The following is a 13,522-nucleotide window of genomic DNA, read 5'->3' as shown; positions in this document are numbered from 1 at the left end:
GAAGTTCATTTAACACATGTGTCTTCTGAAGGCATGATCACTTTGAATGATGAACAGAACAAAAATGTGTTATTCACTTACAGATCAAGTCAAAGATCAACTCCGGTATACAGAGCCCAAATCAAATTTGTTGACACATCAATGGCATCAAACCTATGATGTTCTACTTTATGACACTTTTGGTTGCTTTTTAAGCATTAAAGTGAGTCACTTTCAACTGCTAATTTATGGAAATCATTACATTCGTCAAATATCTCATTTTGTGATGTGCAGAAGAAAAAAGTCAGATGGGTTTTGAAAGATATGAAGGTGAGTAAATTATGACAATTTTCATTTGTAAGTTAACTATTTCTTTAAAATGATTACAATTATCAACTCATTTGACATGATTTAAAAGTCATGGATTAAACTCACATTCACACTCATACTTGAAGCAACAGCCATTGTTATAATACACTTTCACAGGATCAAGTCCATTGACACAGGAAGGCATGACAGCAGGATTTGGGTCACATTTTACAGGTTCTGATATGACATTCCCATTTATGCAGGTATTGATAGTACATTTATCTGTCTGCTATAAATGGCAGAGTTAAATAAAATTGATGAACAAAAAGTAAAAAAACAACAACAAAAACAAAAACAGGATTATAAGTAATTTCAGGTGTCTTTGAATCACACATGTACAATGTAACCATTATTTAATAATTTTTTACATTATTTGTTTAATTTTATGTTGCGCTGCACTGATTGTACACTAGAATAACACAGTGTTGACAGATAATAATAAGTAATGTAACAGTTATTCAGTACTTATGTACTGTTTTTGAAAACAAAAAATAAAAATAGTACATGAGGACTGTTTTTAGCTTCTCTTAAAAGGTTACCATTTGGGTGCCATTGAGACAGTGTTCAAAGCATTTTCGAATCTCTTCCACAATATAACAAGAGGAGTTGCAGTAAGTAATATTGCACCAGGACTCTTTATCCGGTTGACTTTTGATTGTAGACCCTGTTATTAGAATCAAAGGATTTGCAAGGAAGCAAAACAATAAAAAAATAAATAACAGAGAAGTTTAACATCATGTCAGTTCTTAAATTCAGTCTGTATAATGACTAATTTTACATGGACTAAATGGATGGACAAAATAAAAAAAATGTGAAGAATTGTCATAAAAGTGGCACTTACCTGCTTGGTATTTTGTATTTTTGTAGGTGCAGTAACATTGGGTGGAACTGGGAGTGATGACTGTAGTTGGTGTTGTACTTTCCATCTCATGTTTAGGTGTTGTGGAGTTGAAATGTGGGAAAATGAACATTGTTGAAGAAGTGGCAGTTGTTGACGTTTTTGTAGGTGTTATTGTTTTATTTGTAGATGATGGTTCTGTTGAGGTAGGTGTTGTTGTAGATGGAGGTTCAGTTGAAGTAGCTGTTGTTGTAGCGGTTGAAGTAGAAGTCACTGTTTCTGTCTCGGTAGGTGTTGGTGTTACAGTAGTTGTGGGAATGGTCGTAGTAGTGGTAGTAGTAATTATAGGTGTTGATGTAGGTGTGGGAATAGGAGTGGTTGTAATTGTTGGAGTTGTGGTTGTCACTGTATTAGTTGTAGTAGTAAATGTTTCTGTTGATGTAGATGTTGGTGTGACACTAGTTGATGTAGTTGTAGATGGAGTTTCAGTTGAAGTAGTTGTTGTTGTAGCCGTTGAAGTAGAAGTCACTGTTTCTGTCTCGGTAGGTGTTGGTGTTACAGTAGTTGTGGGAGTGGTTGTAGTAGTGGTAGCAGTAATTATAGTTGTTGATGTAGATGTGGATGAACAATGATGTGGGCAACACAGTACACGTATTTTATGATTATGGCATAATGGTGGCACATTTTTTAAATTATCTTTGTTTGAACATAACAGACCAAAAGATGTATTGCAAGAGACTCTTTGTCCCAATGTTGCCAAGTCTTTATCTTCATAATCTACTGCCTTACATTCAATATCATATGGTCTCTGACAGGTTATTTTTTTCTTTTCCCACAATTCATTGATGGATTCAATTTCGATTCCTTTCTTGTCTCTGCTGGGTTTTTGGTTGTCGAACCAACCTGACCAATCACAAATGCAGATTTCAGGGGTCATAGTAGTGGTAGAAGTACTTACAGGTGTTGATGTAGGTGTGGGTATAGGAGTGGTTGTAATTGTTGGAGTTGTGGTTGTCACTGTATTAGTTGTAGTAGTAAATGTTTCTGTTGATGTAGATGTTGATGTGACAGTGGTTGTTGTAGTTGTAGATTGAGTTTCAGTTGAAGTAGTTGTTGTTGTAGCCGTTGTAGTAGAAGTCACTGTTTCTGTCTCAGTAGGTGTTGGTGTTACAGTAGTTGTGGGAGTGGTCGTAGTAGTGGTAGTAGTAATTATAGATGTTGATGTAGGTGTGGGTATAGGAGTGGTTGTAATTTTTGGAGTTGTGGTTGTCACTGTATTAGTTGTAGTAGTAAATGTTTCTGTTGGTGTAGATGTTGGTGTGACAGTGGTTGTTGTAGTTGTAGATTGAGTTTCAGTTGAAGTAGTTGTTGTTGTAGCCGTTGTAGTAGAAGTCACTGTTTCTGTCTCGGTAGGTGTTGGTGTTACAGTAGTTGTGGGAGTGGTTGTAGTAGTGGTAGCAGTAATTATAGTTGTTGATGTAGATGTGGATGAACAATGATGTGGGCAACACAGTACACGTATTTTATGATTATGGCATAATGGTGGCACATTTTTTAAATTATCTTTGTTTGAACATAACAGACCAAAAGATGTATTGCAAGAGACTCTTTGTCCCAATGTTGCCAAGTCTTTATCTTCATAATCTACTGCCTTACATTCAATATCATATGGTCTCTGACAGGTTATTTTTTTCTTTTCCCACAATTCATTGATGGATTCAATTTCGATTCCTTTCTTGTCTCTGCTGGGTTTTTGGTTGTCGAACCAACCTGACCAATCACAAATGCAGATTTCAGGGGTCATAGTAGTGGTAGAAGTACTTACAGGTGTTGATGTAGGTGTGGGTATAGGAGTGGTTGTAATTGTTGGAGTTGTGGTTGTCACCGTATTAGTTGTAGTAGTAAATGTTTCTGTTGATGTAGATGTTGGTGTGACAGTGGTTGTTGTAGTTGTAGATGGAGTTTCAGTTGAAGTAGCTGTTGTTGTAGCGGTTGAAGTAGAAGTCACTGTTTCTGTCTCGGTAGGTGTTGGTGTTACAGTAGTTGTGGGAATGGTCGTAGTAGTGGTAGTAGTAATTATAGGTGTTGATGTAGATGTGGATGAACAATGATGTGGGCAACACAGTACACGTATTTTATGATTATGGCATAATGGTGGCACATTTTTTAAATTATCTTTGTTTGAACATAACAGACCAAAAGATGTATTGCAAGAGACTCTTTGTCCCAATGTTGCCAAGTCTTTATCTTCATAATCTACTGCCTTACATTCAATATCATTTGGTCTCTGACAGGTTATTTTTTTCTTTTCCCACAATTCATTGATGGATTCAATTTCGATTCCTTTCTTGTCTCTGCTGGGTTTTTGGTTGTCGAACCAACCTGACCAATCACAAATGCAGATTTCAGGGGTCATAGTAGTGGTAGAAGTACTTACAGGTGTTGATGTAGGTGTGGGTATAGGAGTGGTTGTAATTGTTGGAGTTGTGGTTGTCACTGTATTAGTTGTAGTAGTAAATGTTTCTGTTGGTGTAGATGTTGGTGTGACAGTGGTTGTTGTAGTTGTAGATTGAGTTTCAGTTGAAGTAGTTGTTGTTGTAGCCGTTGTAGTAGAAGTCACTGTTTCTGTCTCGGTAGGTGTTGGTGTTACAGTAGTTGTGGGAGTGGTCGTAGTAGTGGTAGCAGTAATTATAGTTGTTGATGTAGATGTGGATGAACAATGATGTGGGCAACACAGTACACGTATTTTATGATTATGGCATAATGGTGGCACATTTTTTAAATTATCTTTGTTTGAACATAACAGACCAAAAGATGTATTGCAAGAGACTCTTTGTCCCAATGTTGCCAAGTCTTTATCTTCATAATCTACTGCCTTACATTCAATATCATATGGTCTCTGACAGGTTATTTTTTTCTTTTCCCACAATTCATTGATGGATTCAATTTCAATTCCTTTCTTGTCTCTGCTGGGTTTTTGGTTGTCGAACCAACCTGACCAATCACAAATGCAGATTTCAGGGGTCATAGTAGTGGTAGAAGTACTTACAGGTGTTGATGTAGGTGTGGGTATAGGAGTGGTTGTAATTGTTGGAGTTGTGGTTGTCACCGTATTAGTTGTAGTAGTAAATGTTTCTGTTGATGTAGATGTTGATGTGACAGTGGTTGTTGTAGTTGTAGATTGACTTTCAGTTGAAGTAGTTGTTGTTGTAGCCGTTGTAGTAGAAGTCACTGTTTCTGTCTCGGTAGGTGTTGGTGTTACAGTAGTTGTGGGAGTGGTCGTAGTAGTGGTAGCAGTAATTATAGATGTTGATGTAGGTGTGGGTATAGGAGTGGTTGTAATTTTTGGAGTTGTGGTTGTCACTGTATTAGTTGTAGTAGTAAATGTTTCTGTTGATGTAGATGTTGGGGTGACAGTGGTTGTTGTAGTTGTAGATGGAGGTTTGGTTGAGGTAGGTGTTGTTGTAGCCGTTGTAGTAGTAGTAGTCACTGCCACGGGAGGTGGTGTTTAAGGAGGCCCATCAGAACATATCAAAAAATGAAAATGGAAATTTAATTGATTAGAACCCTGCAATCAAAAACCACATAATGAAATAGTAACACAAGTGAAATTTGAGGCAATTCTGAGATGAATTAGAGGTTGCACAATGTGCTTGAATTTTCAAAAAATTGCCTACTTGTGTAGTCTAAGTCAATATTTTGATATTATTTGCCAGTGGCTTGTTATTAGTTGCAATTCTGTTACTTATTTATTTGCAGTCATCAGTAAGTGTAAATAGTCTTTGCTGACAGGTTTATATATATTATATAGAGTTGGTTTGTTTTTGTCTGTTAATGATTGTAAAATAAGTTTAGTACTGAAAGTCCGTGTTCACTCAGTTCAGGTATGGAATGTAGCAGTAATTACAGCAGTCAAACAGCAGATAAGCCGAAGACAAGATCAGAATCTCATGTTTTGTTAATTGGTCCTGTGAATGAGAGAATCGTCCAACAGAGCAAACTTCCATCACTTCGTGAAACATTATCAGTGTTTTTCCATCACCATACAGAACAGAAAAGACTCTCAAAGAAAGTGCATGCATAACTGTTTCAGAAGTCCTTGGTTTTTGACAGAAGGCTGGAATACCAACTGCTCTCAGTTATGATATAGAAAAGCAGCTTCTGAAAGTACATGCAGAATAGCATTGTTTGAAGAAGGCCATAAACCATCGTACTCTGAAACAAATTTCTAATGAAGCACAGTTCAGTTCAAAGCTTGATAAGATATTTGACATAGCTCATCAAGATGCTGAGAAACAAACAGAACTTACAGAAGACCTGGAGTTTCTATCCAGCCAGAGAGAAGGTCTGAAAGGATATATGACAGGTGTAGATAAAGCATGGACAGAGAGACAAGTGCAGAAAGCCAGAAGGAAAGTATCACTTGAAAGGTTTAGGCAGAAATCAAAGCAGGAACAAGAGGTGTTAAATTCAAGTTGCAGCAGTGCATTCAATTTTTCATCTGATAGCAGCTCAAGTGAAGATGTAGCTGAACAATGCACAGACTCAGAAATGGGAATGGATCAGTCACCAAAAAGGAAAAGATTTGTCAGCAGCACTGAAAGAAAGTCAATACTCTCGAACGATGTAACAGCAGTATTAGATAGGTCAAAAGTCACAGATCGTCAGGCTGTGCACTTGCTAGCTGCTACAGCTCATGCACAAGTCGTAGCTCAGTTCAATGTGCACGATCCACAAACAGAGCAAAAACAGCAGCTGATGCGAAAACTTTATTTAGTCCCCAAGCACCGTTGACTGTTCACTGGGATGGAAAATTGCTTCCTGACCTAACTGGACGCGAGAAAGTCGACCGATTACCTGTGATTGTGACAGGAAGTGATGCTGATCGCTTGCTCGGTGTGCCAAAACTCGCATCTGGAACAGGTCATGCCCAAGCTGATGCTGTTGTAGCCTGTCTGAATGACTGGAATCTTTCCAAAAAGGTAAAAGGTCTGTGTTTCGATACGACATACAAGTAATACAGGTCATCTCAGTACCTGATGACAATGACAGAGACTAAACATTTCCAACGAATTTAGCATGTCATTCTAAATTTTATGTAATATTGACAATTTGAGCTGTTGTTATGCAACATTATAAGTTGTCATTGGATGACTGCAATGACTAAGAGACATCAGTTGATGGCTGTGAACACTTATAATTTATATAGGGCATTTATTAGTGGAGATGGTGACTGACATTATGTACCAATGTTCCCAAATGTTACATTAAATAGCAGAAACAATTTGAAAATATATACTGTGCTTATGTAAGTTATAGTTTGTTGCATTTGGCATTAAACATGCTTAGCTTGCAGTTTTGCATACTGTAGCACGCTGCTAAATAAACGATGAAACGAGTAATTTTTGCATGCATTGTGCAACCTCTAAATATTGTTTGATTCAGTTGAAATTTTTATGTAAACATTACATCCATAGGTAGATGAAACTGCGGGGTTCTAATCTGGAGAAAAGAGAAAAAAAAAATGTTTTGGGCCACCCTAGTGTTGGTGTTACAGTAATTGTGGGAGTGGTCGTAGTAGTGGTAGCAGTAATTATAGATGTTGATGTAGGTGTGGGTATAGGAGTGGTTGTAATTGTTGGAGTTGTGGTTGTCACTGTATTAGTTGTAGAAGTAGATGTTTCTGTTGATGTAGATGTTGGTGTGATAGTGGTTGTTACAGTAGTTGTGGGAGTGGTCGTAGTAGTGGTAATAGTAATAATAGGTGTTGATGAAGGTGTGGGCTCTGGAGTGGTTCTATTTGTGGGAGTTGTGGTTGTCTCTGTATAGTTGAAGTGGTAGTAGTAGAAGGAGATGTTTCTTTTGATTGGGATGTTGGTTTAACAGTTGTTGTGGTGCTGTAGCAATCAGTAATGAATCTTAGTATTTCCCCATTTGCTTTACATTCAGCCTTGAAACATGTACCATTCACATCTGAGGTGTGGTACACAATTGAATCAGCACTGTATTCCTTTTTATTGTACGTACAGTCACATATTGGAACACATGTCATGTCCTGTTCCAAAAGATATGGCCGCTCCGAAGGGCACTCAAGAAAACATCCTGGGTAAATAATTAGAAAAAGACAAAAACACATGGGTATTGAATAGATAAATGACAACATACATTTGTATTGACTAGGGCTGCAACGGTTCATGTATAATTTTGTTTATTTTTTTTTTAAGGGATGAGAAGGGCTGAGCTGAATGGCAAAAACAGAAATTAGCAACACTGATGTCTTATGTTTATTACAATTATTATGATCAGCCTAGGGACCCCAGAAGCCAAAGGCCTCTATGCTTTTTTATTATCATTAATGCTAAATAATGTATGCTGAAATTTTAAATATCACTGTTACAACACCGATATGATTGATATCGCTGTCATATTCAGTACCATCAATGCAAGCACTGCTTCCCCCTCAGATCAGGCTGTAATGGAAAATTCTAGGGTTTTATGCACCTAAACAAGTTCATAAACAGGTGAAAGTGAACCAAACTGCTCGGACAGTTTCGTGTGATTTCATCGTATACTCTGTTGCAAGTTACAAGCTAAGCTACATTGTTGCTAGTTCAGATTGGTTTGAGTTTTTGTGGAGAAAAAAATTCAACAGAATCAAGGTAACACTAGGTAAACGGATCAGATTGCTGCACAGCCTGCACTGCCAGCTGCTGCTGCTTCCATGAGCCCAGCACTCACTATAGTCAACAATACACAGTGTTGATGATGATTATGATCTAGATGTTGACCCTCGTAAATAAAAAAAAGTTTTTTCTCAGACTGTTGACTTGTTTTCGCCTTATATAGCAGCGTAAATCTAGAGAACGTTATGTTTTCAAATTTGATCAAAGCCTTCTGGAAACATGCCAAGTCAACTTTTTGTGTATTAATTTGGATATAGTTAATTCAAGGTCAAGTTGATGGATGAAAAGTGAGTTAAGAAAGAGGGAGAGTGAGAAAGAAAAAAGGTATTGTAATGTTATGTATTGTAGTTCATAGTAGCCAGATTGTGTTTTTTGTATTATGTGTTGTCAGACATTATTATTCACTCATTTTTAGAAATATGGCACAAACAGGGAGAAAGACGCAACCACGGACACATTTTTGTTTGCTTTTTGAGCAGTCTAGTGCAGTCACAGAGACCGATGAGGTATCTCAGGACACTTATTTTATTTCAGTGATATCTTTCAGGATGTAGTAATATTTTGTCCATACCATTCCATAAAATAATATTAATAAATAATAATTATAATAATAATAAAATAAAGCTTACAGCACCTTTAAGAGAAAAGCAATGTAAATGTGTGTCATTGAAGAGGGCTCCATTTCTGCGCTTTGCCTAGAGTCCCCAAATCACAAAATCCACCCCTGACTATCAATATGCACAGAGGGACACACCCGGCTTCTATCACTCTGAATCAGTTCGGTGTCATGCACCCGTGCTAAATTTCATGACTGTTTGCTCTTATTCAAAATCAACTGTACAAGTGAGTAACACTATCGCTTCCTGTACTATACTTCTCTGCCCATCAGCCCATCTCACTTATGCTTTTATCTTTCTAAAAGGCCTCTGTGGCATGGGGGGCCATGGTCATGTGTCTGTCTGTGGGAGAGTACAGCCCAGGTGACGAACCTTACCGCTTTCCCTCTCCCGTAGACAGACACATGACCATGCCCCCATATGCCACAGCCTCAAGCAGGCAAAGAAATAGTGGTGGAGGGATGGAGGTTATATATTTAGTTAATCAGGTATGAGAAATCACAAAATATTTTTGTTAAGTAAATTGTAGCATTTGGTTCCATTACATTAATGTTAACTAATCTATGTAATAGAAATTTTACTATAAATTACCCTCCCTGCCCAGTAGGTGGCGATATGCAAAAAGAATGTGAATCACCAAAAACAAAAGAAGAATGTGAAAATGAAAATGAAAGTGGAAATTTATAGTTAAAAAAAGGACTTAAATATTTATCTGATTCAATCCGATTATCTGGATTAAAATTTTATGCTGGCTTTCATGCTTTTTGGACCTTCAAAGTTCTGGCCACCATTCACTTGTATTGTATGGACCTACAGAGCTGAGATCTTCTAAAAATCTTTTTCTAAAATTTTCTTAGCAGCAGCAGATGTAAAAAAACATGTTTCCCCAAAACTGACAATTCTGTCATCATTTACTCACCCTCTTTTTGTTTCAAACCTGTATGACTTTCTTTTTTCCATGGAACAAAAACAAATATGTTCACACTGTCAGCGACTTTGTCGCTGGATGTCACTAGTCTCTGTACTCTGTTTCACTAGTGGGCGTTCCTTCTGCTGTAACGTTATCAGTTGGCTTTACAACTGGCAATAAGATATCATTCTTATTTCACAAGGAATCATTTGTTTTACCACTAAAAAATGAAAATTCTGCAGGGGAGTTTTTATATAAACTGCAGCAGTGCTCAATGCATCATATCATGAACAAGACAAACAGTCTATCAATTTATAAATCGACCATTTCTGACACGTCATGTGTCTCAATCAGCTCCCTATGTTGTGAATCAGTATATCATGAACACGATATACAGTGCAGTACAAAACACGAATTTGGGCACTGGCAATGGTGTTCATCCACTGGGCATTGGGACACTAATGACTCCACCTGCGACATGATAATGATCTTGTGCACTGAAACACTGTTGGTATTAATCAGCAACATCGCTGCATAAATGATACGTACGATTTCGTTGTAGATATTGAAACATACAGTTTTATTATTAAAGATAAATGACAAATGAAAAAGAAATAAACAAAGTAGTGTAATTGTAATCTTTTTCAACTCTAATTCTATTTCTGCTCTACTCTTTTTCTACTCTTTAACTCTTTCATTGTTTTTCCATTATGAACATTATGAATGAAATATAATTATCTTTTAAAGAGAAAATAAGGCTTTGACATAATATATTTACACTTGCGCTCGTCCTCTAACAAATTGAGAAACTTCAGATGACTTGAGCCATTTCCGGTAAGGGAACATAGTGAGCAACAATGCTCCCTGGTTTTTACGGTGCATTCTGGGAGTTTTTAGGGAGCAAAATTTTCAGTGCAGTGGAACAATTTCGCAATTGAGACAGACCTAAAAATGTCTGACTCCCTGATCAATGCCTTGACTACTGAACTAGATAGCTGATAGAGATGCACCGACAGTTTTCCACTCACCATTTTTTATTAAATGGATGTATGTGGTTACAGACAAATTATATAGAACACTGAAATCTATGACAACATTAACAACCTCCATCTTGCCTGCACTCGACTCCAGTCTCTCACAGGGGATGGATGACGTGATCTTCACTGTCATCACTCCTATTGATTGTCGTTGTGCGATATCGTTCTGCTTTTGAATAAAGTTAAACTTTTCCCAGCTTTGCATCATCTCTTCACATGCCCACATCCTGTCGCCAACGGTTGCTGTCGCACATGTTGAAGTCGGAAGTCGCCAGCTCTCATTGAAAATAAATGGTCTCCTGTTGGTTTGTGACTGCGAGTTGCTGACAGTGTGAATGGGGCTTTAGGTATAGTCAGAGACTGTTTAGCCCAAGACAGAGCACTTGTATAAAAATGAATGGGAGAAATTAAAACACCCAATATGTGGGGTGTAGAAAAGGAAGTCCCGCTTTACAGGTAAAAGAGCCAATCACCTTTTAGATACAGATATCATCTGTCAGTTAACTCGAGAAAGCACATGCGCATTTGCTGGACCAGCCTGAAAAAAGTCCAATGGTTTTGGAGGCTTTGGTCTTTCCCCATTCCAGGAGATAGGAGCTGTACTTTTATGATGCTTGTATCTTTAGAAAATGGCTGCCTGAGAGCTCTCCCAAGATGGCCACCAGGTGGACTTGCCTTGAAAGTGACTAATTTAAGGTACTGACTGACATTGTCACCATTCCCTTTCATTGTATATTTTTCAATAGAATTCATGGTGACTGAGACTGAACATTCTGCCCAATAGTCTTGTCAATATAACAAAATTTCAGTAGTTGTTATAATACCAGTAAAATTTCACGATTCTCTATACCAGTTTCGTAACCACAGAAAAATAGGTAATATACTATTTAACACTCCTTTAGCCTATTAAAATGTTAAATTTCCGTGTAAATAATCAATAAAAACAATAGCATGTTTCCTTCGACTATTTCTCAGTTAAGTAAACATTTCTTCAAGTTTTTAAGTAGGACCCTATGAAATCAGATTCATTTTTTTTTATTCTATTTTATTTTTCAAATTCCACATTTTCTCATTTGTTTTCTAAATTCCATGTTTTAAAGTTCAATTTCATCATCAAAATGTTGTCTAATCAAATTAATCCAAACTTTAATCAAATGAAAATTACTTTTTATAAAGAACAATTACTTTTAAACATACCATTACATTTTATCATAAATGAAGTGCTTTAGTAAAGAAATTTACAGCATAATCTAATACACAGCACTGGTCTTATTTTTGTCAAAAAAAAAAAAAACAAAAACAAAAAAAGTGCTGCCAATAATAATATTAAAATGCATTTTACTAAACACTCATTATATATTTCTGTCGCAGTTTCTTAAATTACACTTGCATTTGTTTTCAACCGAACTGCTATTTTGATGTGAAGGCTTTTCCGGTTCTGTGTTTTTGATGTAGATTCACACTTACGGATAAGACTTTGGTTTCATGAGCCAGTATGGGTTTTGAAGCGCAAAATGCAGTGATTTAAATATATAAATATATTGTCTGCATGCGCTGCGCGCTTCACAGTGAATGAGTGCTCTCTTCTGTCATCTACTACAAGAAGCACAGTGCGTGATTCTCATAAAATGTGTTTTCAGCATACTGTATGAGCAGCTTCATACATTCACTTTGCAGTGCACAGTATATGCAGACTTTATATTTAACTAAATCGCATCCATTAATTTACATTTCAGTGTAAATGGAGTCACAGAACATGCGCTCAAATAAGCAAGCGAGCATTTGTAAGCAGCCATCTGTCAGTCAGAGGGGACTGAATTGAGTTGGTTATTGGTATTACCAGTACTGCAGGAACACTGGTATCATTACATCTTTTTAATTTTAGTGTCCACTTGGTACCAAAGTATTTTCTGACATCTTTTGACATACTTTTGACATCACTACTGCCTAACATCTTCTTTTGTGTTCCACGGATAAAACCAAAGTCATATGGTTTTGGAACACCATAAGGGTGAGTAAATGATGACCATTTGGGTGAACCATCCCATTAAGGAAAACAGTAAATGTAAAAACAACACACACGAGCAGTTCCTTAATGTCCAACCCATTGTTAAAATCTAACCTTCAACAAGAGGAATTTGATCAGAACAGGTCCCTGACGGGTTTCTGCAGGTTTTTATACAGGGCGATCCACAGGGTTTATAGTGCCACTCACATTCTCCCAAAGGGTTGTAGTAATCACAGAACAAAGCTGCAAGAACAATCACTTTCAGTTAGCACTGTGACAACATAATAGCAGACATGAAATCATAGTTCACATTTATTTAAACCTGCAGAATACTGATAGATAGTAACTTCTATCTTATAGTGTGTGTTTATATTTATAGCCAAAAGTTAAAAAAAATTAATAAAAAAAAACATTTAGAGCTTTTTGAAATATTGGGACTTACGGCAAATATTTGGGCTCCGCCATGCCACACAAGCTCCCATTTTACGGCATTCAGCAGCATAGGCTGCCACCACAGTGCAGAAACAATCGCAATCACCCCCAGTAATACATGCACAGGTGTCCTTTTTACAGGCATCATAGTATGGTAAAGGGTCCACCTAGAGACAAAGGCACAGAATATTTCAAAGCTTCCATCATGTAATACCATAAGTGATTTTACTAAATTAATTGCAAAAATAATGATTTTTTCACACAACAATTGGTTTCTATTGGTTGGACAAAAAGATCCTAAGGTGGCCCAAGAGTGCACAAGAAAACAAAATTAGCAAAGCAAATAAAAGCTGAAAACACAATGAAATTAAGCCATAACTCAACATAATTGTCAGAAAAGAAAAGGCTTCATTTTGTTGTGCTGTGGCCTAATCTCTGGCTCCTTTTTTTTTTTTCATCGTGTTGTGCCTTCATTTCGTTGCGCTGTGGTTTAATTTCATTGTACTGTTGCTTTTCTGTTATGTTGTGGCTTAATTTCATTGTGTTGAAGATGATTTCCATTTGTCTATGGCCTTTCCATTGTGTTGTTGCTTAATTTCATTGTGCTGTGGCTTTTCTGTTATGTTGTGGCCAAATTTTGTTGTGGCTT

General features: G+C 36.9%; 1 protein-coding gene across 1 annotated transcript in view; it reads right to left on the bottom strand.

Moving 5' to 3' along the window:
• LOC127435679 (mucin-2-like) overlaps window positions 1-13,522 on the bottom strand; it is a 39,233-nt gene that overhangs the window by 15,200 nt on the left and 10,511 nt on the right. The window contains exons 24-29 of the mRNA XM_051689316.1: window positions 12,884-13,040; window positions 12,556-12,684; window positions 7,214-7,288; window positions 1,190-4,675; window positions 888-1,012; window positions 415-577 (exon numbers count right to left, since the gene is read on the bottom strand). Coding sequence (XP_051545276.1) covers window positions 415-577; window positions 888-1,012; window positions 1,190-4,675; window positions 7,214-7,288; window positions 12,556-12,684; window positions 12,884-13,040 — 4,135 coding nt within the window. The remainder of the gene's footprint in view (window positions 1-414; window positions 578-887; window positions 1,013-1,189; window positions 4,676-7,213; window positions 7,289-12,555; window positions 12,685-12,883; window positions 13,041-13,522) is intronic.

Source organism: Myxocyprinus asiaticus, chromosome 46, assembly GCF_019703515.2.
Source record: "Myxocyprinus asiaticus isolate MX2 ecotype Aquarium Trade chromosome 46, UBuf_Myxa_2, whole genome shotgun sequence".
Lineage (NCBI taxonomy): Eukaryota > Metazoa > Chordata > Actinopteri > Cypriniformes > Catostomidae > Myxocyprinus > Myxocyprinus asiaticus.
Note: the sequence above shows the minus strand (reverse complement) of the source record. Positions and strands in the feature narration are given on the sequence as shown.